Here is an 11,380-nt window from a genome sequence, read left to right as displayed (position 1 = left end):
AAGTCTGCTTCCATCCCAGTTATTTGTATTTTCATTATGGTGCCAAATTATTTTTGCTTACAAGTTTAATTCCTGGTACCAAAAACAACTGTATATACAGTTTGCTCTTTGAAAAGATAAAGAAAATAGATAAATCTGTAGCCAAACTAACAAAAACAAAACACTCAAATGAAAAAAAATTAGAATTGAAAAAGAAAAAAAATCACCACAGACATCATAAAAATCCAGGGGATCATTAGAACCTATTTTGAAAACTAATATTCTAAGGTTGGGGTTGTAGTTTAGTCGTACAGTGCTTTTCTAGTGTGTGTGAAGCACTAGGATCTATCCTCGTAACTATATAAAAATGTAAATAAATAAAGGTATTGTGTCCATTTACAACTAAAAATATTTTGAAAAAACCAAACTTATACTCTAATATTTTAGAACACCTAGAGGAAATGGATACATCTCTAGACATACATAACTTGCTGAAATTTAATCAAGAAGTTTTAGAAAAACTAAACAAAACAATTAGAAGCAATGAAATATAAGCAGTAATAAAAACTGTTCCACCAAGAAAAACCAAGGTCCAAATAGATTCTCAACTGAATTCCACACCAGACCATCAAAGAAGATATCATGCCAACTCTCCCCAAATAATTCCATTAAATAGAAAGGGGTAAAATTCATCAAATTAATTCTATAAAACTAGTATCATCCTGATACCAAAACCAGATAAAGATACATCAAGGAAAGAAAACTATAAACCAATATCCCTGATGAAATTAGATGCAAAACCCTTAATAAAATATTGACAAGTCATAATCAACTGATTTTGGAACTCATTTTGTTTTTGTTTGTAAGAGCCTTGAGGTGCATCCTTTATATAGGATCTATCTGATTTTCTCAGGTGGGCACTCAAAGCTATAAACTGTCTTCTTAGAAAAGCTTTCATATTTCCCCGTGGTTTCTGGTATGTTTTATCACTATTTTTGTTTGAGTCTAAGAATTTTAAAAGTTTCTTCCTAGTTTTCTTCTATTATCTATTCATCACCTAAAAGTGTATTGTTCAATCATATTCAATATTAAGAAGATTGTACATCAATCTTCTGGGTTTCATACCTGGGATGCAAAGATAGTTTAACATATGCAAGTCAATAAAGGTAATTTACCACATAAAGAGAATTAAGGACACAAAGCATATAGTTATGTCAATAGATGAAGAAACAGCATTTGACAAAGTCCAGCACCTATTCATGTTTAAAACACTAGAGAAACTAGGGGAAGAAGAAACTTACGTCAGCATCATACAGGCTATCTGTGAAAACCCCAAAGCCATCATCATAGTGAATAAGGAAAAATACAAAGCATTTCCTTTAAAGTCTGGAACAAGATAAGGATGTCCATTCTCACCACTCCTGTTTAATACAGCATTAGAACTTATAACCAGTGTGTGTTAGAAAGAGAAGGAAATAAAAGGATAAAAATGGGAAAGGAAAAATAAAATCATCACTATTGATGACATGATTGCATACATAGAAGGTTCAAAAACTCCACAAGAACACTGCTGGAGCTAACAAATTCAGCAAATTCACAGGTTACAAAATCGACATGAAAAACCAATGGTTTTCCAGAAGGGGCACAGGGTTTCAAGAATCAGTATCTTGAGGATGAATGTGACCTCTGGAAGTAGATAGATGGCACTCAGTTTCCATCTCCACCAGTGACCATCATGGTGACCTAAATGAACTAACTCACTCTTGTGTTGCTTCATGCATCACGGTTATGAATTCATTTTTCTCTTAAAACACCCTTGTCTTTTTTTTAACCTTTCTTTATATGTAATTCCTATGTACTACCGGCTTCTATCAGTATCTTATTCAAATTTATCTGTGTGTGTGTGTGTGTGTGTGTGTGTGTGTCTGTGTTATACATTGCTTTCATTCTTTGTGATGTTTTCTCCATAGCTCATATTTGGAGATAATCCCCTGCAAACATATTTAGATTAATTCCTTGCACTTAAGCCTCAGAGTGTGTTCCATCAATACATAGGTGTTACCTTCCTGCAATCCCCTCCCAGTTGGAGACTACTACAAACCCTCTGAGCTGAAGCTAGCCACATTGGCCTTCACAGTTCTTTGTGAAGACATGTTCCCAGGTGATGTTTTCACTTGGAGATTTAGCAAGTTCTTTGATCTATGCTCTATATTTTAAAAATAAAATATTTTTATTTTTTAAAAACACTGTCTTACTCTATGACATCATATTCTTTCCTATTTGATGTTTTAAGTTGTTCATTTTTAGCATTGTTGTGATACAGATGAGGCTTCTCTTTGCAATTTCCATAGTGTGCTTTTTATCACCATGCTTGTGGGTGCATGATACCTGTTTTAAAATTTTTCTTGTCATAGGAAATATAATATATTGTTGTTTCTTAGTTTTCTTAATTCAATGCTTAGTCACTTCCCAAAAATTTTCCAAGAACTTCCCAGAAGCTCCAGAGGCATTCACTCAAGGAATTATTCCCACTGGAGAAGAGCACTGGGGTGTTGATCTAGTGCTGATGTTCTAAGTAAGTGTCACTATCCAACACTTACATTATAAGAAAAGGATAGGTCATATGGTTTAGTGGAGGCATTTTGATTTTGGAATCAGGCAAAGTGGACCCCAAATCTCAGCCCAACTCCTTAATAATTGTGGGACTTTAGACATGTTCCTTTATGTTAAACAGTTATATGAACCACACTTATAAGAAAATGCAGAATGATACTGAGGATCAAAGTATAGGCAATTCTTCAGTCTTATCTGTATCCACAAACTTGATGATGTGCTCCTACTCCTACTCTTGTCAAAACTCAGAATCTCTTTCCCAAACCTTGAATCTGAGCTTTTCTTATTTTCTATGGCCTATCGAGAGCTGTGATCATGAAAGTGTATTAATTGGATAGATAAGATCAAAATTCCTTGAATGGTTTTGCTTTTGCTTTCATACCCTGTCATCTCCATGAGATGAAGCCCACATTAGCTTTTTGGAGGATGAAATATCATGAGGAGGAGGACCAAGGTGCTCCAGTTGATAGCCAGCCCACCCTCTGAAGTCCAGCAATCTTATAAAAAATCAGCTAACTATATGCAGCATTCAGACCCCAGCTGAGTCTAGCCTAGATGACCAGCCCAAATCATGAGCTAATACACTTTAAAGTATTTATATCCAGTGATTTATAACTAATATATTCACTATCTTAATGCCAAGATTAAATCACATGTGACTTAATGTTATTCAGCAAATAAGAGGTGCCATACATGTGCTGATTTTCTTTTCTCCTACCTTAAAAGTTAGATCTCTCATTAGATAGTGTTGAATTATACAGAAATATATGCAGGCATATATTGGTGCTAAACTCTCATAGTGTCCATCCCACAGAAGGAAACAGATTTCACAGCCTGGCCATTAGGTCAAATTTCAAAATCATATGTTCCTTTATCTTCTTTAAATAGAGCTTAACTGAAGAGATCTAAATTCATGTGACCCCCCACCTCCCTGGACACCCACCTTCCTTTGTTTACTGTGATATAGGAAAGGAAAATGGCTTTGTGCCCAGCATCAAATGAGAAATAGTGGGAGAAATAGTGGCCTACTTTGAATACTTGTTGGTAGGAGCTCCTTGCTCTTTCTGAAGGTAGTCTTTCCTGGGCTTTTGACCAAGGAGAAATATTACTAAGAAGTTTTATTCTTTTCCTGTGGTGCTGAAGTCAGGGGAGCCATAGCTCTGCAAGCTGGAGTGTGACCACTGTGAATTGAGATGTGTTGAAATAAAAAAGAGTGAGTTTTCAAGATACAGCTCCAAAAATATAAATAATTAATAATTTTATATTGGTCATATTTGATAATATTCTGCATATATTGCTTAGGGCCTCTCTTAGTTGCTGAGGCTATTTGAATCTGCCATCCTCCTGCCTCAGCCTCCCAAGCCGCTGAGATTACACTTGTGACTCACATTTTGCTTGACTCCGATATTGCTGCTTTAGGGTATTGTTTCCCAGTTCAGAGATCAAGATACTTCCTGATAAGACCAGAGAGCAGAAAAGTATTTTAAAAATTAAAGTAATTGCTAATCTTTTATATTCATGAATAATATATAAACATATAATTAAGGTTGATATGAGACAGGGTTCAATGCACATATCTTCCTGGATAGGATAGATTCCGCTACTCAGAGGAAGTCGTGTCTTAAAACATCTGCAGTTTGAATTTCTGGGTTCAATATATAGATCCTCAAAAGAAAAAGAAAATAGTGAGTCATGGTGGAGCACAACAGAAATCCAATGTAGAGGCCATTCCAAGTTAGAGGCCACCTTGGGATACAGGAAAAACCTCATTTCAAAATGAGAGAGAGAGAGAGAGAGGAGAGAGAGAGAGAGAGAGAGAGAGAGAGAGAGAGAGAGAGAGAGAGAGAGAGAGAGAGAGAGAGAGAGAGAGAGAGAGAGAGAGAGAGAGAGAGAATATGAATATAAAAGTATAAAAGGACTGGGGATGTAAATGAGGGATAGAGAGTCCCTGGGTTATATCGCTAATACTGGAGGAAAACAAACCAACCAACCCACAAAAAACAAACAAACAAACAAAACAACAACAATAACAACAACAACAAAAAAAACAGGAGCCAAGAACCTGTCGCTCTGTTCTCATTCATCCTTGGTTGGGTGCAAACTACTGTCACTCAGAGCGTTGGCTCACTGGGCTGCGTTCGAGGGGGCTGGCCCTGAAGTCCTGTCCAATCAGGGGCAAGTGGGTGAGATCTGTCCAATCCAGCTCAGAGCCCGTGACGAGGGGACGGATTTCTGCCATCTAGCGCCGCTGTTCTTGGAGCCCACCATTCTTCCGGTCCACTTGCAGCTTCGTTGTCCTATGTCCTGCGGTCCGCGTCGCTCTACTACCGAGGCGCTGCGGAGAGCGCTGCGCTCCCGATCGCCGGGTAATGGTGAGTGAGCGGGGGGCGTCTGGAGCCCGGGCGCTGCGTGGAACTGGCAGGACTGGCGCGGCGGGAACCTGAAACGGTGGGTGGGACGGCCGATCCTCTCCAGTCTGCAGCCCCCAGTCCTCCTCGGGGCAGCGCCGCCCTCAGCCACCCTGGCCGTCCTAGCCGAGCGCAGGTCCGCCGCGGCGGGAACCCAGCCCCCTCTCGGGTCACTGCGTGGTCGCCTCGGCCCTGACTGAAGCCCTGTCTGGGCAGCAGCCTGCCAGCACCCCGACTTCGCCCCAGCTGTGCGGTGAGACCAGGGACCATCCTCAGGAAGGGTCCACCTCTGTGCGTGGTGTTCCTGCGTGAGAATAGCTGGGGTATGCGGGGACCCCCAGCTTCCCCACTTTCTGGGCCTCCCGAATGTGCGGGAAACGGCACGTCCAACCCAGAGGAGCCTGTCCTGTAGCCTGGCTCTTTTTAAATGCCTAAGTTATAGATAAACTCCTAGGTTTCCAGCTCCCTGTCTGCATGGCAGTGCCGAATTCCCCTCTCTAGGTTGTGAACTATTTGTTTCCCATGCTACATTTTAAATGGACACATTTTTCTCCAAGTATTGAATGGCACTTTTTAAAGATTTTGTGTTCTGTTTTGAGGGTTTTTTTTTTTTTTAATTTTATGAGAGAAGAGCAGAAAATTGCTTGAGCATTTGGGGGAAAAATGTGTGTGCTTTTCCCTTTCTCTTTCCTAAGCACAAAAACTTACCACTATTTTTTTTTGAGTTGAGATTCTCCTCTGTAGACTTCATTGTGTGAAGTGTCCACACTCCATCCTCCCATCTTTTCTTGGCCCTGGATTTCATAAATACCTGACACAAAGTGCCACAACCTCCTGTCTAAATCCTCCTGGAGTGTCTAGTGTACACATTCCCTGGGTCTTGTGCTCCTAGAGAATAGCTGGAATTGTGAGGGTGAAGCTTATCAGAAAATAATTGAATGTCCTGTCCTGATCTTTCTTTCATCTAAAAGGCATTTCAATTGTTTCTTTTATTAGCTACTGTGAATAGCACTTCAATGAAAATGAGAGTACAGTCATTTCTTTGACTTACTGATTCCAATCCCTTTAGATATGTACCCAGAATTATTGTTACTGAATTATATGGTAGCTCTATTTTTAGTTTTTTGAAGAATATTTATGCTATTTAAAATACTGTACAAGATTTATATTCTAAGCAACATTCTATAAGGGTTTTGTTTTCCTCATATGTGTGTACTCTGAAGCACTTGTTATCCTGCAACTTTTTGATAATAGCCACTTTAACAACACTGTTCAGGCTGCAGGAGGTCTGCTATTGATTGGTGCATTAAGTCCCTAATGCAATTTAGAATCCAGTCTGTCAAGTTGCCACTAGAAGAGTGTGCTGTGACTTTTTCTGAGATCTGTGGTTTTTAACCCCTTTTCTTCACTACTAGTGGGGATTGTGGCCCTAAGGAGTACTTGCATACCAAAGTAAAACCACTTATTTATGATCTATGGAGATTTACACATGTTCAGTTACCTTTGCTCACAGAAGATTAGGATGAAAACCCAGGAAGAAAACGTGTTGAAGTTGAGGCTCACAGTGCTGGACAGACTCCTTCTAAGAAGAATTGGAGTTATTACTAGAGTGAACTGTGGGAGAGAGCTCAGGAAGTGCCAAATTCCCACTCAGGCTGCTAGTGGGAGCCTATTCCTTTTTAACTTTATAATTCTGGCTAGACGAGCAGTTGGCAGAGTATGCTGGCAGATGGAGAGTCAAGTCTATGGATAAACTGAAACCTTCAAGATTTAACTAATTGTCATCCCTGGTCCCAGACCACTCATGAAAGTGGTCTTGATACTTGTATATATGTATGAGGTCCCTTCCTCTCTCAGCACTAGGTAAATAAGATGCAAACCAGAGAAAACTTTAGAGTTCAGATATATATATATGGTCCCAATCTTCCTCTCCTAAGTGTCTCAACTCATTTGTGACCTGACTTTGTCTAAGGTCTTGAACATGTAGATATTTATGGAAACAGTGTATCCATAGAGAAAGGCAGGAGTCTTCTATTCTGCTGAATTTCCAACATTATCCTCCATTAACATCTGCCTTTTATTGTGGTGCTGGGGTTTAAACCCAGACCTTGCATATTCTGCATGCACACTCTACCAGTTATCTGTGTGCTCCCAGCCCCAGCACCTAGTTTTAGATTGGATTGGTCATCCTTTCAAACTGATGTAATTCTTGATAAGTTTTGGATTGGTATTTGGCCTTTCTGTTGCTCTTGACAATAGAAAATTTACATACATGTGGATTCAGCTTTGGGTTTTGTTTTTATTATGAATCCTTAGTCACTATTAATGCACAATTAGAGTTTCAAAATATATATTAGTGTCAAGTAATGACAACTACTTGTTTTGCTCTTAGAAATCAGAGGGGGTTTTGGCTAATTTTGTATGTATTTTACAGATGAATTGTAGGGTGTTTTGTCCTTTCTTTCACTAAAAGGAAAGCATGCTGAAATTTTGATGGATAATGTTGGAAATTAACTGTGAGGAAAATGATAATCTGTAGAAGGATGAGTTTTATCATCTACACATTATGTGTGTGATTGAGTCTTTTATTTGCTTTTGTAAATTTTAATTTTTTGGTAAATTATAAATATTTCCTTTGAAAGCATGCATACACATGAAGTATCACATGGATGAGACAGCTCTCTAAATACTTATCTGATGTTTTCTGTAGTTAAACTGAATGTAATGTGACCAAAAATGTGGCTCGGTCCTAGAAATCATTTTTCCCCACTTTATTATTTATTCCTAAGATGCAAACCAGAGAAAACTTTCCCCTCCCTCTAGATTTCAATTGTTTTGACCAGAATTGCTGGGTCCTCACATGTTTTTATGGTTCACACATGCACTGTGCTGATGGTGTATCATGTATCTTCATAGCCAGTTTCTGTAAGTACAAATTACATTTTCTCTTTAGTTCATAATCCATTTATTCCATATGTTTTTTTATTATTGTTTAATTTTATCTAGCTGATGTGACTTTTTTTTTTTTACATTTCTCTAAGATTTTTTTTTTTTTTTTTTTTTTTTTTACATTACTCTAAGATTCCTTAAGATTTTTGGAGCCTTTTTATCAGTATTAACTATTGAGATATCTGCTTTTTTTTTTTTTTTTTTTTTTTGGTGTCCTGTCTTTTTCTTTCCTACTAAAAATGTTTGGTTATATGTGATGGAATTATTTTCATCCACTGTGTCACTTCTCTTTTTACCTTTTAATGGTAGCATTTGATAAATAAAATTTTTATTTTAATGATGCCCAATTTTATTATTTTTTAACATGTTGTTTTGTATAACTTTGAAAATAACTCCCTTGTTTTGGTTCTTAGGATTAGAACCAAAGGAGTGCTACCATTGAGCTACATTTCAACCCTATTTGAAATTTATATATTTAGATGCATATAATTTTTATAGCTTTATTGTAGTATAATTGACGTATAATAAGACAGGGTCTCACCAAGTTGCCCAGGCTGCCATAGAAATTTCTATCTTCCTGTCCTAGCTTTCCAGGAAAGCTGGTATTATAGATGTGTACCACCGTGTCCACGCTGTAACTCCTTTTGTTATAATAATTTTTGAATATTTTGATTTGCTTTTGTATTTAAGTGTCAGAGAACAATGATTTATCATGTGATATGAGGAAAGGCTACAATTGCATTTATTATCAGTCACACAGATACCCCATTTTCCCAGCAGCTTTCTTTGGAAATGATGCCATTTTTCTACTTTCCTGCAGTGCAAACTCTTGTAACTTATCATTGTCTAAATTGCAAGTGTCTCTTTAAAGGTTCTGTCTTTAGATCAACAGGTCTATTTATTCATCTTTTATGAGGTGTACATTGACTGCTGTAACGTTATAGCATACAGCCATGTGTGGCACAATGACCCTTTGGTTGGTGATAGACCGCATGTACAGTGACAGTTATCACATATAACCTAGGTATGTAGTAGTGTACCATGTAGGTATCAGTGCTCTGTGTGATGAATGCAAAATAAAAAATTACTTTACAGTGATTTACAGCATTATCATCTACACATGATATGACTGAGGTTTTTGTTTGCTTCCATAAATTTAAATTTTGTAATAATTTTACATATTTCATTTTTTAGTTGTAGATGAACATAGTACCTTTACTTTTATTTTATTTTTATGTGGCATTGAAGATCAAACTCAGTACCTCATACATGCTAGGTAAGCACTCTATCACTGAGCCACAACCCCAGTCTACATATTTCCTTTTAAAGCATGCATACACATGAATTACAATGACTCACAGTGTTTCCCAGAAAGTATATCAACATTAGATGAGGCAGCCTTGAAAAAATATATAAATATATATTAGATATATATGTATAATTGATACATAATTTTTTTTCTGAAGTTTAACCTGAGTTCTTTAAATTTTATTTGTCTTTTAAAAGCATGAAAATTTGGGGATGGGGCTGTAGCTTAGTGTTAGAGCACATGCCTAACATATGTGAGACAATGGGTTCAATTCTCAGCACCACATAAAATAAATAAATAAATAAATAGAAGATAGATAAATAAAAGTATTGTGTCTATCTACAACTAAAAATATATTTAAAAAAATAAAATAGTAAAATAAAAGCATGAAAATTTGACGTTGCTGACAACTCTGTGCATGTGTTCACTTTCAATATGTTTAAATTTTGCTCTTTTGCCTAAGGCTGTCTTTCTATACTCTCCTTTTCATAAAATTTGCCTTTTCCAAATTATTGAGACTGATTATTAGTTAATGAATTCTTAGGCTCTTTATTAGTTTAATTCTTAGGCTCTTTATTAGTTTAACTATTGAAGAATGTGTGTTTCCTTTCTTACTTCAGCTTTAGATGCATACAATTTTTTTAGCTTTCTTATGGTATAATTGACATATAATAACCTGTACATATTTCAGGTATATACTTTTATCTTTTGCATATATATCCTTTCATGAAACCATCACCACATTCATCATAATTAATGTGTCCATAACCCTAAATTGTTCCTTGGTCCTTTTTAAAAATCCTTCCTTTCTGCTCTTCACCACTTTTTAAAACTAATTTTGATCTTATTGGGCAAAGTAAAAATAGGATTAGTTTTAAAATTATATAGATCAATGAATTATCACAAAGGGGACACACCTTGTAGCTAGGGTCTCCATTAAGAATTAGAACGTTGGACTGGGGATGTAGCTAAAGTGGTAACCGAGCTCGCCTGGCATGCGCGGGGCCTGGGTTCGATCCTCAGCGCCACATAAAAATAAAATAAAGATGTTGTGTCAACCGATAACTGAAAAATATTCATATTCATATTCTCTCTCTCTCTCTCTCAAAAAAAAAAAAAAAAAAGAATCAGAATGTTCCTGTACATGGTAGCACATGCCTGTAATCCCAGTGAGTTGGGAGTATGAGTCAGGAATTCAAAGCTAGCCTCCCAGCTTAGAGAGGCCCTAAGCAATTTAGTGAGACCCTGTTTGAAAAAATAAAAAGGGGAGGGGATGTGACTCAGTGGTTAAGCACCATCCCTGGCACGCACGCACAAACACACACACACCCATAAGGAACCAGAACATTAATGAACATACATAACCCCCCTTTGTGCCCTCCTTGTCTCCCTGTCCACTCTGTTGTCCATACTTGTGCATTATTTGTAACTACAGAAACTACCTTTCTGTTTTAATGTATACCGCTCAAGTGTTCTTTACAGCAAAGAAAGAACAGAAGTGTAAATTTTCTTTCTTTTTTTTAAAGAGAGAGAATTTTTTAATCTTTATTTTTTAGTTTTTCGGCGGACACATCTTTGTTTGTAGGTGGTGCTGAGGATCGAACCTGGACCGCACGCATGCCACATCCCCAGCCCATAAATTTTCTCTCTTGAATTATAAGACAAGTAGCCTAGTGGATGCAGCTGTGGGTCCATCATCACTTACCTGCTGTATTAGGACTCACATATACACATATCATTTTATTTTCACAAATTTGTAAAGTATGAGTACTTATTTTTAATTTAAAAATGAGCAAAATTATATTCCAGGAGCTCAGGGTTCTGCTCACAATTGATAATTACTTGTCAAGAAGCCTGTGGGCTCAATGGACAGCAATGACCTCAGATGCATCCTCTGGGGATTTTCTTCAACTGTGAACGTCATCATTTCCTAAGTGTTGCATGAGAAATGCAATAAAAATACCTAAGATGTGTTGAGGAAAAATAGCTTCAGCAGCAATATTAAAATAATGTTACTAGAAAAAAAACCAAACAAAAACAAAACAAAAAATATGAGATGTAACAGAGAACTCCCTTCTGTGACCTCCAAAATAAGATTGGCTTCCGAACTAAATTCTCACAC

The 11,380-nt window shown here is 37.1% G+C and overlaps 1 protein-coding gene and 1 long non-coding RNA gene across 3 annotated transcripts in view; one reads left to right on the top strand and one right to left on the bottom strand.

Annotated features, from left to right (window-relative positions):
• Positions 1 to 3,626: 3,626 nt before the first annotated feature.
• On the bottom strand, positions 3,627 to 4,715 carry LOC144368969 (uncharacterized). Its single transcript, XR_013428375.1, has 3 exons — positions 4,655 to 4,715; positions 3,981 to 4,046; positions 3,627 to 3,773 (listed from the first exon to the last, which is right to left on the bottom strand). It is a non-coding gene; the product is annotated as an uncharacterized LOC144368969 (long non-coding RNA).
• A 68-nt stretch (positions 4,716 to 4,783) lies between these two features.
• The window catches only part of LOC101974706 (uncharacterized), a 48,789-nt gene continuing 42,192 nt past the window's right edge, over positions 4,784 to 11,380 (top strand). Inside the window, exon 1 of one of the 2 annotated variants that reach the window (XM_040270676.2) lies at positions 4,784 to 4,964. In XM_040270676.2, coding sequence (XP_040126610.1) covers positions 4,962 to 4,964 — 3 coding nt within the window. In that variant the 5' untranslated portion in view covers positions 4,784 to 4,961. The remainder of the gene's footprint in view (positions 4,965 to 11,380) is intronic. The other variant, XM_005338462.5, reaches the window with a different exon arrangement.

The sequence above is a fragment of the Ictidomys tridecemlineatus genome, chromosome 12 (assembly GCF_052094955.1).
Source record: "Ictidomys tridecemlineatus isolate mIctTri1 chromosome 12, mIctTri1.hap1, whole genome shotgun sequence".
Taxonomy (NCBI): domain Eukaryota; kingdom Metazoa; phylum Chordata; class Mammalia; order Rodentia; family Sciuridae; genus Ictidomys; species Ictidomys tridecemlineatus.
Note: the sequence above shows the minus strand (reverse complement) of the source record. Positions and strands in the feature narration are given on the sequence as shown.